Genomic DNA, 12,203 nt, shown 5'->3' with positions numbered 1-12,203 from the left:
GGAGAGAGATACCAGTCATAATTTCATAACGAAATTTGCCTTTTCTTTTCATTGCTGTTACACTTTGTAATACTGTGGTATTACACTTTATTTACTTGTGAAATATTTTCATTCCCAGGCAAAGAGGCATTTGAGGTGCAATAAAATATTATATTTTGCAAATGAACAGCATTTGTTGTTAAAATGTTAGTCCTCCAAATTTTGAAACTCTCACAAAGACTTAAAATCTACTGTAACTCAGCCTGATCCTGAAGATGTTGTATTCCTTTGTTTCTGAGGTAGTGTGCCATACCAGTGTGTAGAGTTGGCCTAACAATGACAACATCCTTTAAATGCAAGTGTGTGGCACTGTGCATGTTTTATGGCATGAGTACAGGGGATAATCTAATGTCAGGGGGGTTGTATTTTGAGAAGAGCCTTGCTGTATCTGCAGTCATTCTGAGGTCAGAACATAGCTAAGAATGGGCATCTTCTGATACGCATATTCTCACCTGATGCTCCATGTTGGGGGCCTCTTATTTTCCTGCCTCCTGCACTGGGTACCTCTAATTCTGTGATTCTGCAGCTGACTTCTACTAACTTTGTTTCTTTTCTTTCCAATGCTCTCCTCTACTCATTCAGTTCTCTTGTACTGCCAGTGTTGTAGCTACCATCTGCCCAGTGTTTGTCTTCATATCCTCTTTAAGATTGTCTCCTTCTATGCTTAGTCTGTTCACTAAGACTTTTCTCATTCTTTTTTACACATTGCACCTTTTCCTTCCTTTATCCCATTTACTCCTTCAAAATGTTTCAGAGCACATACGGAGTTTCACATTTCCATTCACTCCTGAGTTTTCTTTCTTTTGCTTGTTCATTATGTTACCAGTTTTACCTCACCTCCAGTCTTGTTCCTTTTCCTTATCATTTCCTGTTGAATTTCCTAGCCAAATAGCCTAGAAGGCAGCCAGCTTCTTTGAGAGCAACCTGGCTTCTGTCCCAAGAAAAACAATGGAAGGTGATGACTATCTTTTCTTAGGGCGACCTTAATTTTCATATGCAAAGTCTGTAGGAAAATGATTGCCATCTTGCCAGAAGGTAATGATGTATAGTCCAAAATACTGGCCATCTTGACAAGAATAAAATTTATGAAGTTGATGGCAGAAGTCAGGAAATGTGTGTTTAAGTGGACACAGGCATATGCATTTTATTAGAATCATAGCCACCCTTAACTGTTTAATTTTTGATGTCATTACATTTCTAAGATGAAATTTTCTTTAATGCTAAAGCTATTATGTTAAAACATGTATTTTAATACAGTATCTTTTGTGTGTATTTATGCGCACTGTGTATCTCTATGCAGATAAGAGCAGAATCCCTAGAACATCAAAAATATTACTGCCAGATAGAACTGAGTAAAACTGGGTATTTCTTTTCCACAGAGAAATTATGAGAGATTTTAAGATATTGCACTTTTTCTTCCCCTCCTAATCAAGCCAAATTACAAAGATTTCAGTTCCGCAGACTGATAATTTTGAATTGAAAGTCTTTCAGAATATTTTGAAGTGTGTTGTGGATTGCAGAGACACTCTGAAAATTGGAAGGTCTCATTTTCATTTCAGTTGGCCTGGAAGCCTCATTTTTAGGCCAGTTTGACATGATGCACGCTCTGAAGAAAATTTAAAATGTATTCTGCAAAGTCTATTCTACACTGTTGACAAAGGGATCATATTCAGGGTCCTGCTACAGGTTAGTGTCTATGTTTAGTGGCCAGATTAAAACATTTTAATCTATTTGTCCTTGGTCCTCTGAGCCAAAGTATGATTAATCACTGTGTCTTTCAGCCAGCCATTGTCTGCTTCATGGTCCTTAAAAGAACCATGCAAGGAGCTGGCAGTGATGTCAGGGTAGTCTAATACATAATCTCTTTGTTGTTAGGCAGAGGTTAGGTTTCATCAGTCAGTTTGATGGGACCAGGTACATTACAATGTGCATCTTATCTGTATAAAGCCTTTGCAGTCAGGTACTGAATCATATCTATGTCATTACTTCGAGCCTGTTGGCATGAAAGTAAGAAAGAACTCTACATTTTTTACTCTACTTTTTTTTGGGGGGGGGGGGGGGAATTGTAATTTTCCTTTACAGTTACTCTGTTTTTTCACTAAAGAAACTCCTTAGGAAAAAATCATTTAAATATTTTAATAACTGGGTCAAAAACAAAATTTAGACCCATTACTCTGGAACAGTTTTACAAGAAACAATTTTAAAATTTTCTGCTCTTGAGGTCATAGGAACATTTGGCATTGGATATTTTTGCTGAAGATTTTTTGTTTCTTTTTATTTTTCAAGGTACTGTTATTGTTATAAACAAGTTATCTCCAGCCCAGACCAACTTACATAAATAAAAAAAGAGGGTGTTGCATGCTAAAATATTTTATCTGATGATGAGTACTTAGTCCTCTAAAGAGTATTGGTCTCAGCTTTGGTTTATGTTACAAAATACAGAATATATGCAGAAAAATTTCTTTGGGTTTCATGAACTGCACAGTCAAAGTATAAAAGTAATGTCTGTCTGAATTTATTGTGGAAGTTTCTGTGAGCAGCTGTAACCGTCTGCGGCATATAACATTCCAGCCTTCTCACTGTGACATTTGTCATGTCGTAGTGCTCTCTAGTGAAGTGTAAGGCTACCAAGCCTAGATGGAGCCAGTAGGAAATGAATCTGTCTGCCACAGATACCTCAGACAACATTATTAATGTTTAGTGGCAGGAAAGTGGCCGCCCTTCTCACTGGATTGAATGATGAGAGAAATTCTCTAAGCCTTGATAAGGCTGTGGCCAGGCTGGCTTTTGGTCTAGAAGGTAGATAAGGCTACTCTGTCTTGGGGTTTGTAGGGATGTCGGGTTTCTTTTTCCTGTATGCATGCCAAAGTGTAATTCACTTATTCATCTTGCAGGCTGTCTTTAAACTTAATCATAGTGAACACTGTATACGTTTGAATCACAATACATAGTAGGTAAAAGGAGGTGAAAGTCTTGGAGAAAAGTGTTTTTATTATGATGGAAATAAGAAACTACTTCCTTTGTTTAGGGTAACACTTATTAGACTCTCTGAATCTCTCTGAAGTGGCAGCATTTGAAACCCTAAATCTTGGGCTCCGTAAGTGATTAGCTGTTTACAGACTCATAGTTTTTTTTACGTGATCTAGGCTTTGCACACTGTTGTATGTTTCTTAAATGTTTTCTTATCACTGGGGCTGCTTGGAAGGATATCCTTTCTGCAGTAACAAAAGCCACTTTAGCTAAGTTTAATTAATATTTAAGGGCATGTATTTGTCCATATTCAAGTTAGGAACTCTCTTACTTGGTATTTTTAGAATCTGCCCTGGGCCTGATGCTGGGTCCACCGCTCTGAATACCTCTGCTCTTCAGATTACTACAGTGAGAGTTAAGCAACTCCGTGATTGGTTAGATGGAGAAGACTATTTTTTGTAGGATTATGTCCTGATTAGACAAAAGCAAGAAATTACTTGGCTAAAGAAGTAACAGGCAAAGGTTATTAAAGATAATGCAGCTGATGTTATCTTCTTACCTACTGATATGCCCTGTTTTGAGTCAAGATTGACATGAGGTCGGACAGGAGTAGATAGCAAATGAACCAAAGTTAGTTAACTGAAAGAGAGCGAGTTTGAGAAGCAGTTGAAATGTATGAAGTGAGATAATTTGAGCATCAATCTAGCAAAGTAATTTAGCACACTGTAAGCTTGTGAATAATTCCCATCACACTTACCAAGTTAACTGTACCACCTGGCTTCTTTAAGAGATTCTTCAAGAGGACCTGATGCTTGCCTGCTCTCAGATCATGCCTTGAGCTGCTGTCCCAAGTCTAACTGAGTATTGCACTTGAAAGTAATGGTTAGTAGTTGGTCCCTTTATAACAGAAAGTATTAGTTGCACAGAAGTAAATAGTTTAAGTAAAAACAGATTTTCAAAACAATAAATCAATCTATACATACGCCTGCCTTTGCCGAAGGGTCATAATTCTCTTACTGGGGAACACCCATCTTCTTCAGACTCTTTTTCCATAGCTTCCCTTGGTGGCAGCCTATCTTTCCACACAGGCCCTGACAATTGAATCCCCACTCCTTTCCTAGGAATGTCCTTTTAACCATTTAATGCTCTTTTGAGCTCTTTGTTCTCTGCACTGGCAGAACAGCCCTGTTACTTTGGCCTGGAGCCTGGAAGTATGTCATTGTCTGCAATTGCTTCCCCGTTTGTGACTGCGGGGAGGCTCACAGATTCAGAGCTGTTGTGTTGCTTTCCCCAGACATGCCTTTCCCACCTCCCAGTATTGAATTAGATCCATGAATCTATTCATGGCACTCTAACAGCTGACCACTGTTGAACGGTTAACCCAGTCTCCCTGATATGACCACCAGTTGTCATATAACTTTTACATCGTTTTGGTCTTAGGTTATTACTTTGTGTCTCCACACCTATCACAGTCCCACTGAAGTGAGTGGGAAGTAGTGCAGGAAAAGTATGAGCAAGTGGAAGAGGTACAGGAATTTGCCAGCGTGAGAAATATGACTTGAACGAGGCATGAGTTGACAGAAGCAAGGTGTCTTTGCCTATCTCATAAGGATGTACGAATAACAAGTTTCATGGATGGGAGCATGAAGAATCAGTAACAAGGACAGACAGGGCCAGAGGGAAAAAAAAAAACAAGAAGTTGGGAAGAAATTGCCAGTGGCAAATAAAATTTATTTTCCAACTAACTTGAGACTATTGGCCTTACCTCAAAGGGAACCCTCTATCTGTTCTTCTAGATCTTGCAGTTTAAGTGGTAGCAATGTTCATATCAAAACATATATTTTAGCTTTTTTGAAAGAGAGAGATTAGGATACTTTAAAATTAATAAAATCCTAATTTAATTGAATGGTCAGTCATAGAAAATACCCTAGCACAATGCAGAAATTTCAGCTGGTTTGGGATTTAGCACAGCAGATGGCTAATGGCTGCCTTTATCTGTATATTATCAATCTGCACAGGTGCAGAAACTTTTTATAGATGCAGCTGTAGGTTTTTACAGTTCTCTGTGCTTCTCCTTTTTACATGGTCATAAACTAAGCATCCTAGTGAGTCTTCAGTGTGCTATGTCTACATTACTAATGAAGCTTCTTCCTGGAGAAGCATACGTATAGGTTGTATTGACTTCAGTGGGGCTCTATATAACCATTTGAATCTTCATGCACAGAGAGCAGGATGGGGGCCAAGAGACAGCGAAATGTCCCAAACCCACACAGTGAGTCAGTGATATGGTTGGAATTGGAACGGAGGAGCTGCTAGCTCTCGGCTTTGTCTTCTGTGCATTAGAGAATAACACTTCTCATGGCTGCATCCCCAGGGCCATGAATAAACAGGCCCAAATTCCAAAGAATTCCACAAAAGCTCCCAAAATCTTCAGGACTGTAGCTATACTTGTGAGACCAGAACCTCTTACATAATCTCAGAAAAATGGATAGCACAAGCTGAAGGCTGTTCATCAGTGTAGAAGTTGAAGATCATGTTTTCAATTGCAATTTAAGCAGCACCAAAGTTCTGACTATTCCCTCACGGGGTGGCATTGATAGCATTTTGTCGTTTCAAGCCAAAGCAGCCTTTCCCCATGTAGTGATCTCTCTAACAGAAGCAGAATGCCTAAAACGTTACACTGACAATGATACTTAACAGGAACTGTATTTTAGAAAATAACCCTTATCACTGTATTATCAAATATTCCATTCTGTATGAGGATTTTTGTTTTGAATTAAGAGGAAGCTGTGCTGTCTTATGACCTGCTCTGTTAGTCAAGCAGTGGGCAATCTGTCCTTGGAGGGGGATATATAGATGGCACAAAGAGTAGAACTACAGATTCCCTGACACTTCCTGAGAATAACATCTGGATCTGTGTGAAGTGGTTTAGAAAATAGTTTTTTATGTTAGATATGCTGCCATTTGCATGGTGAGTAGTCTGAATACCTGCATATATTAAATTGCTTCTATAAAACAGTCTTCTTGCTAACTTCAGTAGTACTTGTACAGTCCCCAAGATTTGATGCTAATTTACTCCCAAGTAACATTTCATTCTCTAATTTAAATTGTCTACCAGTGATGGGACCCAGCTATAATTGTACTTAAAAAAGAGGAAATGAAATGATGGATATGCTGTTTTATAACTGTCTTTGTAAGAGTGGCTTTTGATGGCTTGGAATGTGTCTGACTGTTTGGAAAACATCATGTGAAGATCAATGTCACAGATGATACTTTTCTTCCTTCAGATATAAGTAGAAGCTAAGCAGAAGAAAAGGTGGCATTTAAGGAAAAAGAAAACGACTTGGAACTTTACTGTATTCTGTACCATTCCCAGAAGCTTCTGTTTAAAGCTATCAGAGCATTTTGGCTGTCACTTTTACTGAATCTATTTACATACATTTTTAAAGGTGAATTACTTGGCTGTTTGACATTTTTGTTCTCTGTTATGCTGCAACAATCTCTCTGATTTGCAGTCAGATAAAAAGCATTACAGCTTGAAAGTAACAGGTTTCAAAGTCTTTTATTTCCCCACCTGTGCAAGTAAAGGTGCTCCTATATTAATAAAATACAAGGCTATCAAATTAAGAGCGCAGCTTGTTAGAACTGCTGGAAAAGAACTGCAGTTTAAATTAATTTTCAGAAGTATAAATTTGAAACTTATGAAAAGAATGAGGTGTGTCTGGCAAGTTTGGATAACAGAGAGATGAATGTGAAGGCGGTTTTTCTAATGTGCTTAGCAGACCCAGCTGGAGTCTTACTATCAAAAATCTGGCCCTTACCACATACACAAGAATTATTTAAAAATAATAGTAACACAAAGTCTGATTCTCACATTGCCCTATGTAGCCTCAGTGAAATAGCAGACATGAAAGTGGTCTGGAGATAAACCACAAAGAACCAGCCAAGGATATATCATTTCTTCAATATCGTTTTACTTTTTTTTTCACTGTTGGATAATGATGAAAGGGCAAAGTAAGCACCATCCAAAGTCTATATTGTTGGCAAGAGTGTACAATATAGCCAATATAGGATTTACATTTTTATTTTACTTTCTTCTGTATAAATGATATTGACATCCCTCATCAAAAAAACTAGCACATCTCATGCCACTTAATGCCATCTTGTAGAAAAGGTTTATATAAACCTTTGAAGCTCAGAGATTTAATAACTTAAATCTGCAATATCAGTGTTTCAGTAACCATGTGTGTTTAAGGTTGATTTACAAAATGAGTAAACACAGTAAAGAAATATTTTACAGTGTACCACTGAACCCACCAGACTGATTCCAACAGACTCCCAGTCTGAGTACAGTCCTCCGCCTTTTGGAGTTTGTTCCCTATCTTGATGTCAAAAAAGAGATCAACCTCATCACAAATGTGTCATTTGCTATCCTTTCACAAGGCCCTAATTTGGTACCATTTACCAAGGCAGGAAACCCTATTAAGAGACACCTTTAGTTTTGGAACTTGTTCCTCTCTTTACAGCCAAGCAGCCCAAGTGTATTTTTCTCCAGAGTGCACTGCAAGCCTTGCTGCTCACCCTCTCTTTTGGAAAGAAAGGGATGTGCACAGTAACATGCACAGTCTTGGTTGCAAATGCCATATTCTTTAACAATATTTCTGGATTTTTTCACATCTAGTCTATTAAATGTTTTATTTTAATTTAGAGAGTGAAGACTGGGAATTTAGGGTAAGCTGTTTTGCAGTTTTAAATGCAAACAAATTTGGGTGAAAGGAAAGATAGCTTGCTGAGATCCTTTTTTAAAACTGCAGTTGAAGTACTGAGGTCAGGAATGGTTGAAGAATGTTTTTTAAAAAAAAAAAAAAGTTGTAACAAGAAAGGGAGCTTTCTTAGCAGGGTTTGGCTGAGTGTTCAGAAGGCTAGTCTTCATGTCAGCCAGTGTATTTTAAATCCTGATATATTTGAATCTTCAACCACAGTAAGTGCTGATTACTTCTGGTAACTAGAACTGATTACACCATTGATTATATCTGCCCTTGTAAGTGCCACAGTCTGATGGTATGGTAACGATGGCTACATTAGTACAAATGCTATTTCATGGAGCATGCTAATGAACAAATGGGGGATAAAGTTATCCATTTGTGTCCTTGAGCCTAAATTTGTAAGTTATGTACTCCACTGCCTTTGCAAATGGTTTTGGTCTAAGGGAATATTTATAAATTATGTCTCTTTTCAGAGTAAAAGAAGCAGAGGAAGTCTGCAGGCAGAAAAAGGGGAAATCACTTTACAATATAAGACCAAAACATGACTCTGGAATTGTAAGTAAAAAATATAGCTATGCTCCTATTCCCATCAGAATTTCTACCTTTTTCTCTTTGCATTTTATAGGTATGTTATTCCTGATGCACTCTTTTTTTAAAATATTTGACATTTTCATGAAAGGTGTTAGATTAAAACTCAAATGCTGCTTGTGAATGTTACTCCACAAAACAGATGTGCACAAGCAAGAGAAGCGTATTCCACCCTGCACATCTGTTGTATCAAGTCCTAGCGTGGGATGCACCTAAAAGGAAGAAAGGCTATTCCAGGCTTCAAGTTTATTCAGTCTGTAATTGTTCTGTTTTCTAAAAGCTGCAAAATGTAATGGAAGATGTGTGATAGGGACACTCAATTTGGGACACTGTGTCAAATACCAGTGGCTTCTGTTCCACTGATCTGGATTTATTTGGAATTGCAACCATAGGAGGAGACAATACTATCCTCTGACTTTTCTCCTGAAACCAGATAAACATGTTTAATGGTAGCAGAGGAGTAATTCCTATCATTTCAACAAAAATATTCCAGTATGATTGCCTAAACATTGCTAGGATCATGATGTATTTTGCAATGGATGAACTTTCGTCTAGTGGAAAATGAATCTGGCACCTCACATTACAATTATATCTGTAGCAGCTGACCATCAATTATTTTTGTAAAATCTGAAAATATAAGATTTTTTTCATGTTCTTTTCCTCCCAGAAGCATGATTCAATTCTTTTGTGCTTTATATTCATTGCTATGTTACTGTGATACGTCCTTTAAATGAAGCAGGATGTCACTTACTATAATTTAACTAGCATAATCTGACACAGGGAGAGAGAATTGTTTTTGTTGTTTCTTACTCTGAGTGTTTAGGGAGAAGTGGCTATGGTCAGTGCCACAGGAAATGTAAATGGAGTAACAACTTGGTTAGGAATGATAAACTAGATTTTATTTTATCAATTTAATTTGTAACCAGATCAAGATGTTATTAAAAAAAAAAAAGTTGATTTGGATTTTTTCATCTCCCCTACATCTCCCCACATGTAAAGCCATTGAGGGAATTTTTTTTAAATAACTGTAGGCTTAATTACTCCTGTATCATTATCATTTTTACTTGTACTGAAACTGAGACTTCCAGGTAGAGCTGAATATCAGGATCTCTGTTTGTTTACCACTGCAAGCATTCCCAGTGTTACTAAATACTTGATAAAATAAAAAAGAAAGTAAACAAAAATATTTCACAAGTACAATATTTAGCTAGTCTACTTCAATTCTAGTTTCAAAGGGAATTTATTTGTGAAGTCAACCCTACAGTAAGTATAATTGAATGCTGGCCTACGTATTTCTGTGTTTTACAGATTTGTGGCATGCATTTTATGTATACTCAATTCTCTGTATGTTTTCTATTTTTCAGAAAGCAAAGATAAGTATGAAAATCTGAGAGAAGAAAAGTGAAAGCCACTGTTACCTGGTTACCAAAACTCAACATGTCTGTGGGTGGGGGGTGAGGGGGAAGGAAACTACATCATCCTCATCGTTTGCTCGCTTGACCTTTCTGAATTTCCGTTTTGTTCTCTAGAGTTTTCCACCAATTGATGTGTTACTGAACATTCATGAATGAATGTAATCACTTTAATGGAGTGCCCAGCAATAGACTAGGTATGGACTTGAAATGCCTTCCCTGTACTCTGTATCTCCTTTGTCAGTCAAAAATAATATTTTGTAAAGTTTATGGTATATTACAAATAGGCCAAATCAGCATGCGTAAAAAGCAGCATCTGCATCAGTTCTGAACATGCTGAAAATTGCATTAAGTTGAACTTCATAAGAATGCTACTTGATACAGTAAAACATTTCCATTCCTACCGACAACATCTGTCTAACACAAATACTTCATGGCACTGCACTTAGATTAGGGAAAGAAATGTTACTCTTAGTGAATTTGTTTGTATCCGTTTCATGTTGGCATTTGTAGTTTGTATTTTGAATCGTTAAGTGCTGTTTATACAGTATAATCAATGCTTTCCCAACTTGTTTGGTTGCCCTCCATGACTAAATATTTGTGGAACAAGATGTTTACCGTTAACTATCTAAAATCGATAAGGCAGCATACTTTTACTTCATCTTTTGCCAGTTAGTGAATGCCAGGTGGTATAGGGGTCAGAAATCCAACATAAAAAATTATTAAGTGAAAAGCAGGAAAATACAGAAAAGCACAGAAGTACTCTAGAGAGTATGAGAGAGATTTGGCTATTATAGTTTGTTAATATATAAAGCAGCTAATACTTTTACATGAACTTTAGAAGGTATAGTATAGTTTTAACTCCTGATTACTTAAATCAGACAGGCTTTTGGCCATATGTACATGACTTCCCTTTTGGAACTAGCTTTACTGTTAATTTAAAACGCCTTTAGAGAGCCATTAAAAGATGCATATGGGAATTGACATTTCTGGAAAACACTAGCCAATTCTAGTGACAGAACATAGACTACCAACAAATTCACATCTATCTCACACTTAACAGAATGGCAGATTTTTCCTCCATACTTTCAGTGTTCCTGACTAGGAAGTTAATGATTGAAATCTATGACTTAGGGCTTCCATTTTAGACCATATGCTTAATTCCTATTTGCAGTCCAGAATTTACTATATCAGTCCTGATCTGGTCAACCAGTAACACCGCCTTCCTCCAGTCCTAATTAAAAAGCCCCAAAGCAATCAGCCTGATTGATAACATTTTGCTTTCAAAGTGCACTTTCCCTGAAAGCAGTCAGTGTGCGCAACTGAATCGGATGCACATGCTCACAACCTTGGAGCCTAGAAGACACTGGGGTAAAGCAGATGAGATCTAACCTGCTGGGGTAGGTTATTCCCTTTCTAATCTAGTATATCATAAGACGTTCCTGGATGTCCAGAGGCTAATATACTCTACAAGGTGTCATAAGGGGAAGTGCAAATTATGACCTCAGGAATCTGTTGTTCTTCACATATACCAAGCACTAGAAAAGATGTTTTTTTTTCACTATGTGAAAAGCAAGTCTCCTGTTGCTTGACAGACCTTTGTGAAATTCTGTACTTATAATTATTTCTGGCAGGGATATAAATTACCAAGAATGGAGTTCTAAAATTTTGTGTTGATGGGAGTAACATTACTACTTGGGGAAGTGAAAAGAAGAGATTATTTGCTGTTACGACTAACTTATGGAAAAAAAACTTTAAAAAAATAAAGCTATTTTAATGGCACTGATTCAAATCCATGTTTGTATTTATGTAAACAATAGTCTTTTCCTTTTAACTTTGCTCTTAATTGCAAGGATACAGTAGCATGTTTTGGTTTGTAGCCTTCCTGTTTCCTTCAGTACCTACAGTATGTATATTACCATACTAAATGAAATAATAGGACATCTAACAAAGATCACTATGTGCAATACTGTATTTAGTGTTTCTATTTCAAATTTTTTTAGAATGTTAATTTATATGAAAATAAAAGGAATAATAATGAAATAGTTGCTTTCTCTCTTCACTGCCAGGCTATGCTGTAGTTTGCTAGCGTCCATTTGCGTCCATTTGCTGCATCCCTTTCAGCCTCCGGTGCTGAAGGTAAAACCGTTGTGAAGGGATTTGTGGAAATGGGGCTTCTCTCACCTTGCCTTTTAGAAGCATGGTGATAGTAAGTCCTAGCTGTGTGGATATATATTACCTCTTCCCCAGGTGGTGGTAGTGAGGAACTTCAGAGTCCTCCTCTACCCTGTCAGACTGCACATCACTCATTTCTCTGGCTTGTGCAAGCCTTCCAGTAGTGCATTAGGCTTAGGTGGTTTGAACTGGACTCTTCCTTTGCAGCTGTGGAGCTGATTTGATACACATTGGGAGTCTTACTGCATTCTTA

The 12,203-nt window shown here is 37.3% G+C and overlaps 1 protein-coding gene across 1 annotated transcript in view; it reads left to right on the top strand.

Annotated features, from left to right (window-relative positions):
- Positions 1 to 9,784, top strand: part of FMN2 (formin 2) — a 173,744-nt gene extending 163,960 nt beyond the window's left edge. Inside the window, exons 17-18 of the mRNA XM_067294571.1 lie at positions 8,249 to 8,330; positions 9,728 to 9,784. Of these exons, the coding sequence (XP_067150672.1) occupies positions 8,249 to 8,330; positions 9,728 to 9,754 (109 nt within the window). The 3' untranslated portion in view covers positions 9,755 to 9,784. The remainder of the gene's footprint in view (positions 1 to 8,248; positions 8,331 to 9,727) is intronic.
- The last annotated feature ends 2,419 nt before the right edge of the window (positions 9,785 to 12,203 follow it).

This window comes from Apteryx mantelli, chromosome 3 (assembly GCF_036417845.1).
Source record: "Apteryx mantelli isolate bAptMan1 chromosome 3, bAptMan1.hap1, whole genome shotgun sequence".
NCBI classification, from domain to species: Eukaryota; Metazoa; Chordata; class Aves; order Apterygiformes; family Apterygidae; genus Apteryx; species Apteryx mantelli.
This window is presented reverse-complemented; position numbering and strand designations above follow the sequence as displayed.